The sequence below is a fragment of the Lontra canadensis genome, unplaced genomic scaffold (genome assembly GCF_010015895.1).
Source record: "Lontra canadensis isolate GAN:19392208 unplaced genomic scaffold, GSC_riverotter_1.0 scaffold2, whole genome shotgun sequence".
Classification (NCBI taxonomy): Eukaryota; Metazoa; Chordata; class Mammalia; order Carnivora; family Mustelidae; genus Lontra; species Lontra canadensis.
The window spans coordinates 48,572,695-48,590,341 of record NW_022630996.1 but is presented as its reverse complement, the minus strand read 5'-3'; the positions used below and the strand labels follow the sequence as shown (position 1 = coordinate 48,590,341).

Sequence of the window (17,647 nt, the reverse complement as noted above, 5' to 3'; positions counted from 1 at the left end):
ATGGACTCTGGAACGAATGGTGTCTATTCTTATTCTTCTTGTACCACATAGTAGCTGTATGACTCTGGCCGAGTACCTGTGTGGCCTCCATTTCCCTCATCTGTGAGTAAGGAGCATAATCGTGTCTATCCCGTGTACCCGGAGAGTCTAAACTCCTATAGTGTTGTATAAAGGAATAAATGAATTAACATTTATTTTATAAAACATTCAGAACAGTGTTTGGCACATCATAAGCCCTGGTATTGGTGTTGGCTTCGTAATTTAAATTAAAAGAAAGCAACTCTCCAGACTGACTAACATTATGGTATCTTTGTTCTTAACCAAGTTTAGAAAGCCAAATTTGGAATCCGGCATAGGGAAGTCACATTTTATTAGAATGCTCAAGCCCTGAAAACTTTGCATAATTCCAGGCTTGCATAATTATTTTAAAACTCACATATTCAAACTGCTTCCTGACAAAGGATAGTGGGTATTTCTACTTATGAGCAAAAGTGGTGTCACCATGTGGCAAAAACATAAACACAGGTGCCAATGCATTTGTCGGGCTAGATTTGAAATTATGCAATGTTAGATGAATTTTTTATTTTTTAACATTTACTTTTTCCCCCAAATTGTATGTACAAAGTGAAACTTTATTATTTCCAATTCAAAAATTCCAAATTCCCATAATTCCATAAAACAGTAATGCATGTTCTTTGAAAGAGCAGTAATATAATTTGCCTCTGATTTGAATTCAGCAAATAAAGAAATAATGCCGTTAGAACAGTGATTTTCAAACTGAATTCCATGGAGCCTGGATTCCCAGGGGAAGGAGCCAGAGCGGAAGCTAGTGGGTGAGAGACATTGGTTCCTCCTGAAGAGTTTTGCTTGTGCTGGTTTTATATGTTGGGGCTATTCATAAAATTTCATTTGAAGAAAGTGTCCAGCTGTTTAAAGAAATGTTTTTAAAAGCCAGTGCAATCCTATATTAGAAGGGTTTAGTGGGACTTTAAGAATTTTCGTTTTGTAATAAAGATTTCCTCAGAACTTAGCAAACAACCCAGACCTAGAGAAGGGAAAAAAAAGAAAGAAAGAAAAGAGTGAATTGGTTAAAATCCTGTTCTCATTTTGCAGGATTGAAGATCAGAGGGTAGAAAGGAAAAGATGGTTTGGAGCCAAGAGGAAAAGAAGGGAAGCACCATACCTGGCATTTCTGCTCTTTTTCCCCACCTGCTTTCCTGCACTTTTAATACACGTTGTTGTCTTGAATATATTAAGCATTGAAACTCTCAGAAAAGATTGAATCCCCCCCCCCCCCGCCGGTTAAAGGTAATTTTCCTGGCAGGATACAAGAACCAATCAAAGCTCTTTTTCTCTATCATGAAAGAACACAGTTGCATACTTCCACAAACAAGGGTTCCTGATAGAAGGGTGGGGATATGTTCTCTGAAAAAATTGTATTTGCCGAATACACAAATGTAATTGGGACCAGAAGAGTGTTGTTAGAGAGGGGTATCTGCTGAGAGAGGTATTTAGTCAATCGGTAGTCATTAAACTGAAACTTAGGTATTGAATTCATCTTACATGTCAGATGACATGGAGTTAGAAGGAATCTGCTGCTTCAACTATTAGATTTTCATAATAAGAAGGAAGTATTGTTAGCCCTTTGTAAAGTAACAAGTGAATTATTATCTGTGACCTAGAAGAACATGTAAGTTGTAGGAAAAATACATGGTAAAGGAAACAGTCTGTCCCCGCTTCATTGTAACTCTTGTTGAAGTTAGTTTGCTCATCCCAGGTGATGAGTGTTCTATGTGGCTAAATAAATAACTTTCTGGATTAATATTTATATTTTCTATTTTAAAACACTAAGATTTCCCATCTACTGAAGGGTTCATTTACAGGTACTGTTATGTCAGGTTAAATTTTTATCTCAAATTACGAAGTAATATGGATTAGGTGCTTAGCTCATATTACCTGGAAGTCACAGAAATGGGCTTGATCTTGTTTCCATACTGCAAGAAGCTCAATGAAGCTTTTACTTGGTTCTCAAATAGTGAGGAGCTAGCAAACACTGTAATAGTTTAGAACTAAGTGGGTATTACAAATGAGTTGGCAATTCATGTTTGTGTTATGGTTTGTTATGACTGCTTAATTCAAAAGCATATTTGCAGAGAGGGAATTTGAATTAAGTAAATCAAAATAGTAAGGCTTTGATTAAAAAGTTAGCTTTCTTTTACTTAAATGTTGATATTTCAAGGCCTACTGAAATTTTAGTCATTTGTGGTTATTTTTGTTTCCTGTTCAGACCCCTGGGAAATAAGAGAATAGTAAATCAAAGCCCAGATTGCTTCTTGCATTTATTTTCTTTTCATTTATGCCATGTATCCATGCACTTGAAGAAACTAAAGACATGTATAACTTGAACAGAATCATTTGGAGGGAGAATTATATTTCCGGACTAATCAGTTTAAATAATTCTTGTTATAAAAATTATTCTTTTCATGTTCGATAATTTTCTAATTCTTTTTTTATTTCATGATGATGCTGTCGTAAGTAGAGACAGTGGAAGCTAAGAATATTTGTATTACTAAAGGGACATGTGGGCAGCTTTGTCACCAGGCTGAGAATGTATTACTTGTTTTCTCCTTTCCCGTGTTTGATGTTAGGCACACTCAAATTTACTAATTTACTTATTCAGAGAAAATGTGCTTTCCAAGACAGAAAGGACACTACACATTTCAATGAAAAACCTTCAATAAATGGTGTCCTGTATTTTTTTTTTTTAATCAGTTCTTGGTTGGGCACCTGGGTGGCTCAGTGGGGTAAGCATCTACCTTCTGGGTGGCTCAGTGGGGTAAGCATCTACCTTCTGTTCAGGTCATGATCCCAGAGTTCTGGGATCAAGTCCCACATGGGGAGCCTGCTTCTCCCTCTGCCTCTGCCTCCCTCTCTGTCTCTCAAAAATAAATAAATAAGATCTTTTTAAAAAGTCTAAATCAATTATTGGCTATTTTAGATGAAATATTAAAGATTTTGATTAAGTAACTTCAGGAAGATTTGTCTTTTCTATTTACATGTAGTAATTTAATTCTTCATTATTCCAATTTGAGATGAAAAATTTCTGAGCTTACCAAATGCTGGCCGAAATGTCTGATAATGTAACACGGGGTGATCATTTATAAATTAAGCCCTATTGTTTAGATAATTCTGCACTCTGGCTTGTTCTTGGTGAACCCTGTGAAGACAAACAGCATGGGTGGGTTAATATTATTTTACTCGGGTTCCCACCCCATTTTGGTGGTTGTCACCTGTCAGTACTCTGAGTTTTAAGGGTACATTGGGATCTGGGACATGTGAAAGGCACATTAAATAGAAAAATATTTGAAGTCATTTTTTTTTTCAAATACTTACTATTGTTGGAAACTCATTCAGTTATCAATAATTTAAACAGTCAAATAGTACTTATCTGAAATTCAAGCAATCATAAAGACCTAATAAGTAATTGCTTTAGGATTTTAACTGGGAATGTGTATGTGTGTGCATATGTGCACATGCGTTTCTAATTTCATTCCCATATGATTCTTCTGACCATGGACAGTCCTGGTGGGAAGATAGAAGAGGACCCAGGTGGGATTCTGGAACACAACATCATTGCCTTTCATGTGTCATGTTTTCTACATAAGTTTATGGGTTGATCTTCTGCAGCAAAATATGAGTTCTCTGAATGCTTTCCTTACTTCTGTTGCTGACTAAAACACTTTTTTTTTTGTTATTTCATACGGCTTTACCCATACTTGCTGAAAAAAGGGGTTAATGAAAAACGATGTCAACCTGATGATACATAAAAGCAATGACTACGATGTTGTTTTAGATACGTATAGCCCTAAGCAGTCTCTGATACTTTATTAAGATAGTATAGTACTTAAGAATTTGTGCTGTAATATGGTTATTAAGACAAAGTACTAGATAAACAAGATACAAACAAGCATCAGATAGTTTTGTGCTCTGATATAACCAATAGGATATAAGGAACAAAAATGTAAATAAAATTATGAAGTTGTGTATGTGTAGTTCCAAAACATTCTTAGGAGAGGGTGGGAGGTGCTAGCAGGATTTCAGAAAAAGGGAATATTGAAGGGATTTGAATGGGGTTAAATCAAGTTTATGGAGTTGAGGGAAGAAAAAAGACTTGAGTTCTTCATGTATTTCCCAAAATCTGTGGATTCTACCTGAAAAAAACTCTTCAGTGATCAAAATAACCATGACAAGTGGCAGCGAAGCTAGAATCTATCCCCCATTGCAGAGCCAACTCTTTAGGATTGCACAGCATGGGATTGACAGCGCCATAGTTAGGACAAAGACTGTAATGTGCTACTTATGGATTGTCATCTTCAGTTTTTGTTCAAGAAGGTTCGCAATGAGAACGGCTTATCTTAGCTGATCAGATGATCAGAACATTTGTTTCTCCCCAATTCTAGCACTTGTAGTTGATATGTCCACTTGCCAATGGTTGTGGAGAACATTGGTATAAAGAACTTAATTTCCATGTAAATTGGCTCTGGACAGCAATGGTGATGCTCTACCCCGAGTTGTAGCTGCTGTAGTTATGAATATGAACTGAGATAAACATGGTGCTAGTTTTTATTGCATTTTTTCAAGTTACAACTTTTAGCTGAGTTGGCACCTACAAATGGTGAGATTGCGCCTGTGCCAATGGTTTGTGAAAACCTGTAGTTCTCACGCTACTACTTTGAGACCTCATTTCAGTGGGGCAGGGTGAAGTCTTCAGCCATAGTTGTGATAGTTGTAAATGGTCAAAAATATGCATTCTTTGAATTTTTCCATCCATCGAGTTTGCAAATTGTTCGCCTAAAACCGTCTTAAAAATAATGGATTCTTGTTTGTAAGTCAGCTGACAAAGAGCAACCAAAGATTTCTGGTCTTGAACATATGAAAATTCTCCCTACTTACCTGTGCTATAAATAACAGTATCTAAAGTGAAAACTTAAATACTCTATGGTGGCTAGGTTATCCTTCAAACTCTGAATTAACACTTTAAAAAATATTTTTAAAAATTTGTTGAAGAAATTAAGTTACAACTATAAAGTGGGTATTGCTTAAATAGATGTGATTATATGGTTTGAGATTTTTATTTTGATGTGGGAGATTTTTGTTTCCATGTTCATTAAAAACTATTTCTAAAACAAAATTGCATAACTTAAGGCTAAACAGAAGAATAAATAACTTTCAAAGAAACAATTAAGAAAGACACTGGAGAAAGAATGAACAAGGCTTTGTAAAGTGATAATTAAGACTAGTTAATATATATTTTGAAATGTTGTAACTGGGCATTTGGTATTAGAATAATAATATAAATATAACATATATATGTGTTGGCATGTAGTTGAAATCTCAGACAAACATAGTGAGTCCAAATAAAGTTATGAGGTCTTGAGCTAAAGTAATTGAGATCTGTTAAGAAAACATGATTTGTTTTTAACTAGTGCTGCTAATATCTACAGTTTGTTGCATCAACTTCTTTCTAACTTATGTATCACTGGCACCTGTTTAAAGTAATTTATAAGAAATTTGGATGTTCCTAGACAAGAAATGTTATGAATAGAGATGATTCCATTTCCTCACTGTTAAAATTGGTTGTTAGTTTTTTCTTTTAAGTTGATTATTTCTAATTATGATAATACAGCAGCTGTAGACAATGCCCTTTCTTTCACATTTCATGATATGAAAGTGACTGTAACTTGTTGAAACTCAGCCCTGGTCTTATGTTACTATTATTAGTCCTGGGGAGGCTTATTAGCCTGTCACAGACGCTGTAAGAAAAATTCATCATTTCTTTTGGAATACGATGAGTCTTTGTCACCCACAATGCAATTAATGTTAAAAATAGAAAGAATGGTTATGATATGATTATGATTAGCCAGAGATGAGCTATTGTCCAAATAAAAGAACTAATCCAGCAGGCCAAAGATGACCTATACGGTTTGCTGATTGCCATTTCTCTCTGAGTTTGATGAAATATTCATGCCTTTGCTCTCCTCTCTGCAAGCACTATTGATTTCTTGTATAAACGCTGCTATATTTAGTCTAGACAAATGGAATGTGGATTGCTGCTGAATAAATTGGATGAAAGACTGGGATCTTGCTTGCCGCTTTCTCTCAGTCTTGGGCAATTATTTATAATCAAGAGCAGTTTTTGTAAGTCGAGGGTGATTTTTCACAATTTAGTGATTAGTTTCTGAACAAAGGCAAGCAGTTAGACACAATCATTTCTGTTGGGATAGCAGGTTAAGAAGTCAATTTACCCTTTGAGGTTTACAATAGCTGTTTTGGAGAGTTCTGGGACTTTTCTTCTCCCTTATCTTGTTTTGTGGGAGAGGTTTCTTAGGGATTTGATGTTCACTTTTTTTTTTTTTTTTTAAAGATTTTATTTATTTATTTGACAGAGCGAGATCACAAGTAGACAGAGAGGCAGGCAGAGAGAGAGAGAGGGAAGCAGGCTCCCTGCTGAGCAGAGAGCCCAATGCGGGACTCGATCCCAGGACCCTGAGATCATGATGTTCACTTTTTATGGATAAGAAGAATGACAACACGCAAAGACCCCAGGGTCTCCTGAAATTCTACATTTTGTCTTTATAGGGTTAAATTCTGACCTTTGTTTATTGGGATTTCCATATGTAAACACTGGAGGCTGTAGTTTGGCCTTTTTAATGCAAATATGAAATATATCATTAACAGTCATTGCTTTTGGTTGGAATTATACCAACTCCATAAATTAATGCTCAGAATCTCGTGTTACTCCAGAGTCTTGATTGAAAGTTCTACAACAGACTCCGCTACTAAGAAATCATACAGGCCATCATCCTCATTTAATCCCAAACTTGTCACAATTACTATCTCTCCTTTCATAAATATCAGTGTTTTAGAAGACACTGTCCACCAAACTATGGTTTATTAATAAATTGTTTTACCATTTCTGTTAAAGTGCCATGTGTAGTACCATCAATGCAAGCTTCTGATCAATACGTTGAAAAGTTGACCAGGGTTCACAACCCAAGATTGATACCAGCGCCCCCTCCCACCCCACCCACAGGTGCATACCACATGCCCTGTGCACATAGGCAATTCAAGTGATAAGTAAGGACATTAATGTTTCATTCAGTATTTGCAGCCTTAACTTCTACAGACAAGATTTCTGTTAGCCTTTCGACTCACTGAAAATAGCTCTTAAATCCACACCGAAAATTAACTTTGTAGTTCCCAACCTGGAATCTACAATTCCAGGTTGTGGAATTAAGTTACTTACAACAGTAGTCAGAACATTAAATGCAATTTGGAAAAATACAGAAAAGTAAGAAGGGGAAATTATTTCTACTTCCACTCCAAATATAACTATGTTCTGTTCTGTATATCACCAGTCTTTGCTACAAGGATTCAGAGACTAATACAATTAAAAATGCACTAGAAGATTTGCTCCAAGAGGGCTGGAATTTTTTGTCTTTTTTTGCTTTCTTACCAAACCTTACATCCCTTAGAATTTAAGGCTCTCCATAAATGTGAATGTGTATTGGCTTAAGTTGTATTTATTTAAAGAGTTATCAGAGGGTATATGTCACTTTTATTACTGTTTTTTCATTTAATGTTGTAATAGCATTCTTCATGTTCCCATAAACATTACTTTTAATGAGTATGTGTTTTTCCACCATATGGATGTGACATATTTTACTTAGACGCTTCCTTGTAGTTGGTGGATTTCAATTAAAATGATAATACTTCAGTGGACGGTATGACATTGAACTGTAGTTTCCCGTAATTATTGTCTCCTTAAGATATATTCCTACAGTTGGCAAACCTGAATCAAATGGTAGGATATTTAATGATTTTTCCTACATGTCACCAAGTTGTTTTTCAGAAGCTCTAACCATTTGGTAATACCACTTGCGTTATGTAATTATCTTCTTGTTCAAATGCTTACACCACACAATGGGGTATTATACACACATATGCATATACGTGGATCATACAGATGATACTTAATGTTTGGAAAATGATGCCTTACTTTGACTTAGAATTTGCATTTCTTTACTAGTAAAGGTAAATTTTTAAAAATTGTTTATTTAGGGACACCTGGGTGGCTCAGCCATTAAGTGCCTGCCTTCAGCTCAGGTCTTGGTCCCAGGGTCCTGGGATCAAGTCCCGCATCAGGCTCCTTGATCACTGGGGAGTCTGCTTCTCCTTTTGCCTGCCGCTCCCCCTGTTTGTGCACACGCAATCTCTCTCTCTCTCTCTGTTTCTGACAAATAAATAAATAATAAAATCTTCTAAAAAAATAAAGATTATTTATATTCCTCTATATTCTTTTACCACTTTTCTAGAAGTTTTAGTGTTTTTATTTTCTAGTATTAAATGAAAATCTCATGCAATTTTATTTGCATACTTGCTCTTAATATTTTTGTTTTGTTAGCCACACTGTGTTGATCTATTTTCATACACAGGAAAATTCCATTTTTATTAATTTAAAAAACCCAGAGCATTTATTGAGAAATGTTCTGTATGTTGTAAATCCTTAGAGTGGATTATCCCAGTTAATCCTTTTAGCAACTCCATGTTGTTACTTCCTATCTACCTTGTCTATGAGTTTTTGTGCTTCTACTGTCCTACAAATGATCTGATAGAAGTAGTAAGAATTTTTTATATGTTACCTATTTTTTTAAATTTAAATATCCTATAATTATTCTTGTCAAATTAATTAATCTCATCAGTCTTTGTTCCTCTAGTGATTTGATTTGTTTTAAGCTTCCTTACCATTTTTATGCCTTACTCATTTTAGGAATAAGGTAACTGAAATAGCGTTTATCATCATTGAAAGACCTGACACTTGTGGTTGATTAACTAATCCACTTACCATTTTCAACATCTTAGCATGCAGATTTGTACTTGTTCTTTGGCAGGTCCAACAGCCCCACAGATACATTGTCGAAAGCTTTAATTCTTAAGGAATTCCTTAATTCTTGAGGAATATATCTTAGAATATATCTTCTGACTCTGATTACAAACTAACATGCCTGCAAGTGTGGAAATCGAGTTGTGATAGAAATTTCTCTCTTAAAACTTGGCATTTCTTCTTCAGTAGAGTAGCATTTTTTTGTCCCAGGTTTGCCTAACTTACTACTAAGTGGTCCAGTAGAGTAAGTTTTGTAAATGACTTTTGATACCAGGAAATAACTGGATTCATCTCTTTGTGGTTCTTGGTTTTTGTTTTTTTTGTGCGGCGGGGGAGAGGTGGTGGTGCAGGATTCATCCCTTTGAAAAAAGAAATTCAGAAGATTCATGAAAGTGGGTCGCTGGGTGAAAGTTAGCGTATGGTCCATTTTACCAAAACTCATACACTAAAGACCTTTTATTATCGTTGTAAAAATGACTTCACTTGTTGACATAAAATCTGTTCATATAGGGTATAGTGTTTTTTATTTTTTGTTTGTTTCCAAATCAACATACTCATTTCCCAACCTCTGTCATGCCCTCCCATCCTTTCTTTTTCCTCCTGCTTCTCTAGTGGATGTGAAGTCAGAAGTTCCCGTGGGCCTGGAGCCCATCTCACCTTTAGACCTGAGGACCGACCTCAGGATGATGATGCCTGTGGTGGATCCTGTTGTCCGTGAGAAGCAACTGCAGCAAGAGTTACTCCTTATCCAGCAACAGCAGCAAATCCAGAAGCAGCTCCTGATCGCCGAGTTTCAGAAACAACATGAGAACTTGACACGGCAGCACCAGGCTCAGCTCCAGGAACACATCAAGGTAGCAAATGTTTCCTTGCCTCTGACCTTTTCACCCAGGAAGCCTGCAGCAGGACATGGGCATAAGAAGGAGCATTGGGACGGGGGTGGGGCGGTGAGTTTCACCATGATTAAGATGTGGGAGTATGGCCTGAAAGAAATTGTGATTTTACTGGTGAGCACCTTGGGTAAGTAGTAGGAATGCTGACTAAAAACAAGCTTTGCTCTTGGAGGGGGCGGTGGCCTCTCTCACTCTCATCCGTTAGTGTACAGCATCATTAGTAGGGAAAAGCAACTTTCCAACCTCTGTTGAGTTTGTCTTCAATACGATTTTGTTCATTGGCCCTGTCTGTTCTCCACGAAGAAGAACCATGAGCCTGGGAAGAGCCATTTTATATTTTTACAGGATCTGCATAAACTACTTATCAGAAATGATAAAAGGAGAGACTTTTTTGTTTTTGGTTTATACGTGGATTTCTTAAGCTTTTATTTAAATTCCAGTTATTGAACAGTCAGGGTAATATGAGTTTCAGGTGTACAGTGTAGTGACCCAGCACTTCCTACATCCCAAGGTACTCATCCTAAATCTCTATCACCTGTTTCACCATTGTCCCAGCTGCCTCCCCAAAAGGGTATTCTGAATATATCCTAATTTTTCCCTTGAAGAAGACCTTATAATGTATACATTTAAAGTGATAACATAAAAGTTCAAGAGAATTACGTATGAAGAAACTGATGCAAATGTTTTTAATATTTTTTATATAAGTTTAATAGGCTGCAGATAAGAATTTTTTTAAAGAATTTTGGGAGTAGTTGACAGTTTGAGATCCAAATTGTTTAAAATATTCTAGGAGAAATATATCCATGTCCCAGAATTTTTTATGATAGACTATTCTCTTGTCAAGTCACTTTAGATGTATCTGGGTATCAGTTTCTTCTTGTATCTTTCAGATAAATATTGCTTTAGTTTTATTTGGGAAATGTCTTTCAAATTCTTGACAAAGACATTTAAAATATAAAGCTATTTTGGTCTGATTAAGTAGATGTTTAGTTTGAATTTATTATGACAGTAATAAAAGTCAGCAAATACTTATATAAAATTCCCATTTTTAGGTCTATGTCCTTCAAAATGATGTAAATACATGTTAACTTAGTAATGCAATAAATTACAGGTTCTAGATACTTGATCTATTACTCACTTGCGTGTTAAATACAAACACATTTATGTCAGATTAATATAGATAACTAATCTATGTTAATATTATAAAAAATTACCACATTAATATTAGTGTCTGAGAAGGTAAAAATGCTATCTTCTTCCCTATATCCTTTCTTTTTTAAGATACACTTTCTTAGCCTGAAAGGCCTCTTTATCTTCTTTTCCAAAAAAAAAAAAACTTTGACATCTGATATAAAACATCATAGTTTTCTTCTTTAGTAAAGTTTAGTAAAAGAACCCTTGCAATTTATTCTTCCGTAAGATACCTTAAAACTAAGAGTAGGGATTTTGTTTTGGGTCTCATAAGAAACCAGTAGCTCATGGCTGTATTTTATAGAATAGGAAACCTTCATTTAGTTTATAGACAATTTTTATTATGTTATATTAGTCACCATACAGTACATCATTAGTTTTTGATATAGTGTTCCTTGACTTATTTTTAAAGCATTATTATCTGACCCTTGAAAAAATATCAGGAGCATTGATGTTTAGATTTCCTTCTCCATTCATTCTTGGCATGTTAAGATGACAATGATGAATGAATAAAATTTATATTCTTCACCATACTTTTAAAAGTACCTATATAGTTCATTTTGCTGTGGTACTGATTCATGTTACACTGAATACAGGACAACAGTAATGCTTCTTTTCATTTATATTTGGTATCTTTTGTAGTTGTGAAGATTAACATGAAAATTTTTGAAGTAATGTTTTATTTTACTCACAGGTTAATAGTAACAAGTAGGTAATTAAGTATTACTTTATTTAGCTCAAACAAAGTAATACAGTAGGTCTGCTGACATCTGGAAAATAGCAGAAAAGAGGAGGCTCTTGACAGAGAAAGGATTCTGAGATAGCTAAAAGGAAAATTTAGTTTTTGAAAGGATTTTCCAAAGGCATAGGTTTTTTTCTCAGAAACTAAAGATCTATTTTAAATTTCCTTTTAAGTTTAGGAAGCCTTTTACTTTTTAAATTTTTTTGTTTTATTTTACTTTACGTTTTTTATGGGAAGGGCTGAGTTGATTTTTTTTAACATTCACTTGGATTTTATGTTTATGAGGAACACAGTATATGAAGCTTTACTTATATTAGCATTTTGAATCTTTGGTTTCTATAATCAATATCTGTTGAGTTAGATGTTGTTATCACATTCTTCCACTTAGTAAGCTGAGGCAGAGAGAAATACTGAAACTTACCCAAGACCACACAGCCAGTAAATGGTTGTTCCAAGATTTGTAGTCTTACCTTGTCTGCCATCAGAACTACCACTTCATCCTCCCTGTGTCATGTATCAGAACATCTGAAAATGGGCAGTTGATGTTTTGTTCTTTCTCTTTTTTTTCAGTGTCAGTCCTGCAGTCTTCAATAATGAATAGTAGCTATGGAAATTAAATTGTGTGCTTTTCTAGATTCCTAAGATAGATTAAATTTCAATTTGATTGGGGCTTTTGTTGAAATCAGTTTCACCAATCCCAGTAGCTGTATAAAATTAATATTTAAGGCAGAGTTTAAGGGAAGTTATAAAGTTTTCTTTGACAGTGCAGTATCTAAAGTCATCCAATAAAAGACTGATATATCAGAGCCAAAATGCCAAAGATTTTAATATGAAGAGTAATCAGAAATGCTTCTAACCATATCCTTCAGGCAGAGGTGAGACCGTCGTGATTGGCACGCCAGGTTGGCTTCCTTTCACTCCAGAGTAACTGATGCCATTCCAAAAGATTTTTGGTTTTGTTCTCTTACTTATTGGCATAAATTTCAGATTTTTAGGTATCTAATATAAACAACAGATTACACCAACTTCATTATGACTGAGATCTAAAAACAGTAATAATAATTAAAATCAGAATGGTTCAAACTTACAAACTAAATCTCATGTGCATTCTGAACATGTTGTGTGATGGAGATAACTTCTCTTACATACAAGGAACCAGGGCTTTGAGTAGTTTAGTAAGGTGCCTAGATTTCATATCTAGTAATATCAGAGCTTAAGTAGAACTCACAATCTTTAGTTACTCCACAGTGAGCACATTTATTATTATTCACAGATATCTCTCCATCTGAGAAAAAACGGACATGTCAAGACAGTTATTAAGAATCCGTCGTTGTGGAGCACCTGGGTCCCTCAGTCATTAAGCATCTGCCTTTGAATTGGGTCATGATCCCGGGGTCCTGGGATCGAACCCCTCATCAAGCCCCTCACCGAGCCCTGCATCGGGCTCCCTGCTCGGTGGGAAGCCTGCTTCTCCCTCTCCCACTCCTCCTGCTTGTGTTCCCTCTCTCGCTGTGTCTCTATTAAATAAATTTTTAAAAAATCTTTAAACAAATTTAAAAATCCTTCATGTTCATGTTACCTATTGTTTGGAACTGAAGTCAAGGAATTCAGACAACCTGACAGTACTTTAATGGAAATGATTTTGTTTTGACCCATCTCTAATCAGAAGGTTTTTGCCTGCTGGATGAATGAACTAGGCTTCTGCTGTTTTGAGAGACATGCCTACCATGAATATATAGATACGTTAATCCGAGAACATTCTCTATAAGGTTTTGAAGGTTTTAAAAAAAATTTTTTTTAAGATTTTATTTATTTATTTGACAGAAAGAGAGATCACAAGTAGGCAGAGAGACAGGCAGAGAGAGAGGGGGAAGCAGGCTCCCTGCTGAGCAGAGAGCCCGAAGTGGGGCTCGATCCCAGGACCCTGAGATCATGACCTGAGCCGAAGGCAGAGGCTTAACCCACTGAGCCACCCAGGCGCCCTGAAGTTTTTTTTTTGCTTGTTTGTTTGTTTGTTTGTTCTTTGAAGATTTTACTTATTTATTCGAGAGAGAGAAATGATCAGGGAGAGAGCCGAGGGAGAAGCGGACTCCCCACTGAGCAGGGAGCCTGATTGGGGACTTGATCCCAGGACCTGGGGATCATGACCTGGGCCGAAGGCAGACACTTAACAACTGAGCTACCCAGATGCCCCAGGTTTTAAATTTTTAACATTCATTCTGTTTCAGGTAGACTTCCCTTAAATTAACTCATTTATCACCATCCCTTTGGTTTGATATTTTCATACCATTTCTCAGGATAAGAAATAAAGATTTCAGTTGTTTATTTATAATGGGAGGGACTTGATAGAACAGACTTCTGGGCCATTCTTGCCTTTGCCTGTTTCTTATATTTCAGAATTACAAAGAGAAGCTACTCAGGGAAGTAAAGATTAGAGCAAATTTGGGAATGACTTTTGGTGGGGCAGCACAGCTAATGAAGCTACCTAAAAACTTGCTGATTGATGACATGAAGACCGTCTGTGGAATTAGTTGTTTGTCTTTAGATTTCAATAATTTACCAAAAAAGTGAGTAAAAATGTAAATTAAACAGAAACAAGTTCCAGAAGCTCCTAACAGTTTGATATGGGTCAGTGATGACAATGAAGCCTAAAGAAATTGCACACTCTCATGTCTTTCTCTTCTCGCAAGTTGCAACAGGAACTTCTAGCCATAAAACAGCAGCAAGAACTCCTAGAAAAGGAGCAGAAACTGGAGCAGCAGAGGCAAGAACAGGAAGTAGAGAGGCACCGCAGAGAACAGCAGCTTCCTCCTCTCAGAGGCAAAGATAGAGGACGAGAAAGTAAGAGGCACCAGGGGTAAAAGATGCATCTCTCCCCTCCTGTTTAGCTGGTCATCATTCAGAGTGAAGCCTGATAAGGAGTGGAATTAAACTTGTCACAAGTAAACTAAAATAAACTTGTCAAAACTGTCTGCATTTAGTTAAAGAATAAATTGTGGACCCCCGTCTAAAACTTTCTTGACATTAACATCTCATCTCTCTGCATTCGGTCTGCAGTGTCTCGGGGAAGTCCACTGAGCCTTGTTTGGCAGAGATACTGATTTTCTGTTGTCTTGAACCTTAAAAAAGAGTTTCTACTAAAGCAATCTAGCCATGCCATATTGTTTTATTAATAAACTTACTTCCACATTTCCTCACTGTACCTTCCTTCTGCTCAAGTAATAATTGCTCTGTAAGTCAAGCCTTTGCCTCCATAGTTTTTGAGTCCCCGGACTCAGGGAAGATTTAAGGCAGAACATTTGTTTAAAAAAACTATCCACAAGAGGGAGACAGATCCAAATAATTCCCTTGTCTGAGGTCAGTTCAAAATCAGGATGTAGCACTAAAGATGAGACGACTAGAACTGAAACTGTCAGTGATATTTATTTGTTTCATGCTCAAAAGAGTTTTTTTTTAAAACGTGAGTTTTTCAAACTAGCAATTCAGGAAGATCATTGTATTGTGTTCAATCATTTATGTGGTCCCCTAAGACTCTTGATTTTTAAAAGGCAGTGTTTTATTCCTAATTTTTTTTTTTTTTACCTCAGGAAAAAATTAGTCTTAATTCTGGGACTCCCCCTTCTGCAGAAGCAATTAAAGAAATCGTCCAAGGTCCTTTGAAAATTGGCGGTTTGACCAGTAGTTACAAAACATTACCTATGCCATTTTCCAAAAGCCTGTTTAGACTCTGGTTTCTTCTTTTAATAGGAAAGCTTCATATGCAGTGACCAGTGGTGTTACTTCTTAATTTTTGTTAAATTCTTCAGAGATACAGAAGGACAAAGCCCCACATCAACATCCGTTTCTGTATGTGTGTGTTTCAGGGGCAGTGGCAAGTACAGAAGTAAAGCAGAAGCTTCAAGAATTCCTATTGAGTAAATCAGCAACAAAAGACACTCCAACAAATGGAAAAAATCATTCCGTGAGCCGCCATCCCAAGCTCTGGTACACGTATGTTCAGTGTTTGGCCTTTTTCCTTCCCAGAGGTCAAGAACATAGGTTCAGTGCTCAGCCAGCCTGGGCACTGGACCGGGGTCTGCCAGTTCTCAGCTCTGTGGCAGTGGAGAAGCTCCTTGAATTCTCGTCCTTCTCAGTGAGAAGATCATGATAGTACCTGCCCTCTAGGGTTGCTAGAAAGGTCTTATGAAATAATACAGTAAAGTATGTAACAGAGAGTAGTGCTTAATAAATGTTAGCAAGTATCATCTTGAGGGCAAGGAAGTAGATAATGTTTTTTGGTGAATGAGTAACAGAAGTGTGGGGTGGGGCATAGAAATTAGTTCCTATTTTGCATTTTTCTATTCTCAGATGGTGCATCTGATATCTTTACAATAATTTCTGAAGATTTGGCAGGTTGAGACTTTATTTTACTTGGCTCGATAGAAGGTGGAGATCTGAGCTATTTTTAAAAGACCAGAAGCTTTTCGACTTAAAAAAAAAAAAAGGCAGGAAGACAAAAGAGGGAAGAGAAAGAGAACGGAGGCAAGGAAGTAAAGCGGAGTCTTCATGACAAGTTTACCCCTGACCATCTGACTTCATTTCTTGTCACACTGTGAGCTGAGCACACTGACTTCTCTCACACACCAGCTGACAACATCAGACACTGCTGTTACGGACACCCGGAACCATGTTTCCCCAGGTCCAGTGAAGAGAACTATGAGATACACAGTTCTCCTCTCAGGAAAATAGAAACGATGTGGTGTTTTTAAAAATCAGGACAAATACTGATAAGCAAATGTTTGGATAATAGACTGTAATAGACAGTACTTTCATTTTTCTCATTTTATATGTTTACTGAATGACCATCAGGTTTTAGACTTACATCTTTTTGATTCTTCAGCTCATCAAAGATAAGGGAATATATACTTGAATGCTCTATATTGAAACTGTAAGCATCCCAAGAGTTCTAGTTAAAGAGTTCTTATACTTCTGTTTTATAAGTATCTGCCCTTCTCAGCATGCAAAAAAAAAAAAAAAAAAAAAAAAGTGACCAAGGCTGATTCCAGAGTGCTGCATAAATACTTTTTAATGGTTTATGTAATTTCTATCAGGCATGTCAGTTGACTTGAGAAGCCAGTCCCTGAAGAAAATTTTCAGATGTTCAGTTAACATCACAAAGTATTTAGAAATAAACACCACTTTGTTACCTAAAATTACATACATAATTTGTAACTAATTCATATTTCTTGTAGGTTAAAGCTCATTTTAAGAAGAGGCAATACCTTTTTTAAGTGGGAAAACAACTAACTAGAGGCAAACAGCATGTCAGCTGAAAGTTCTTCAGCTTTCCCCTTGGGTATATTAAATATTTACTTAGCAATCCTTTTTTGTGCTGACTTGAACTTCAGTAGGGTCCAACGCCAGACACCATAAATCATTAATTTATGGAATCTGAATTTAATACTTTTTTTCTAGTTAGGGCTAGATGAAGTGTCCTTAAACAAGTTAATTTTTGAGAATGTGTGATTCAGATAAACGATACTGGTACAATCACCATCCTGGTGGTGATACTGTTCCCTGTTGGTTGTTTTCTTCACATATCGTAGTTGTGGGTGTTCACGTCCACTGGATAACTGACGTTCAGTTCTGAAAACTCCTCCCCAGTAGTACAGGTCCACCTCTTTCACTATATTTATGTAGGGGCAAGGAAACATTTTTAAAAATTAGTTTCATATTGGGGAAATACGTGATTGCCAGCCTTTACCTTGGAAGTGCTGTTCAAGCCAGGGGATCTGAGACTGTGATAACGGTAGTTTCACTGTGGTAGAAAAGCACCTTCGTGTACTTTTGTGTATTACCTAACAATTTTTGCAAACGAAGTCCCTTCTATATGTTTAC

General features: G+C 36.2%; 1 protein-coding gene across 11 annotated transcripts in view; it reads left to right on the top strand.

Annotated features, from left to right (window-relative positions):
- Positions 1–17,647, top strand: part of HDAC9 (histone deacetylase 9) — an 856,076-nt gene that overhangs the window by 406,643 nt on the left and 431,786 nt on the right. For 8 of the 11 annotated variants that reach the window (XR_004384558.1, XR_004384557.1, XM_032873697.1 and 5 more), the window contains 3 exons: positions 9,557–9,798; positions 14,461–14,611; positions 15,634–15,760. Coding sequence is in view for 9 of the 11 variants with exons in the window: in XM_032873697.1 (XP_032729588.1) it covers positions 9,557–9,798; positions 14,461–14,611; positions 15,634–15,760 (520 nt within the window). In the remaining 2 variants the exon portion in view is untranslated. The remainder of the gene's footprint in view (positions 1–9,556; positions 9,799–14,460; positions 14,612–15,633; positions 15,761–17,647) is intronic. The other 3 variants (XM_032873743.1, XM_032873760.1, XM_032873752.1) reach the window with 2 other exon arrangements.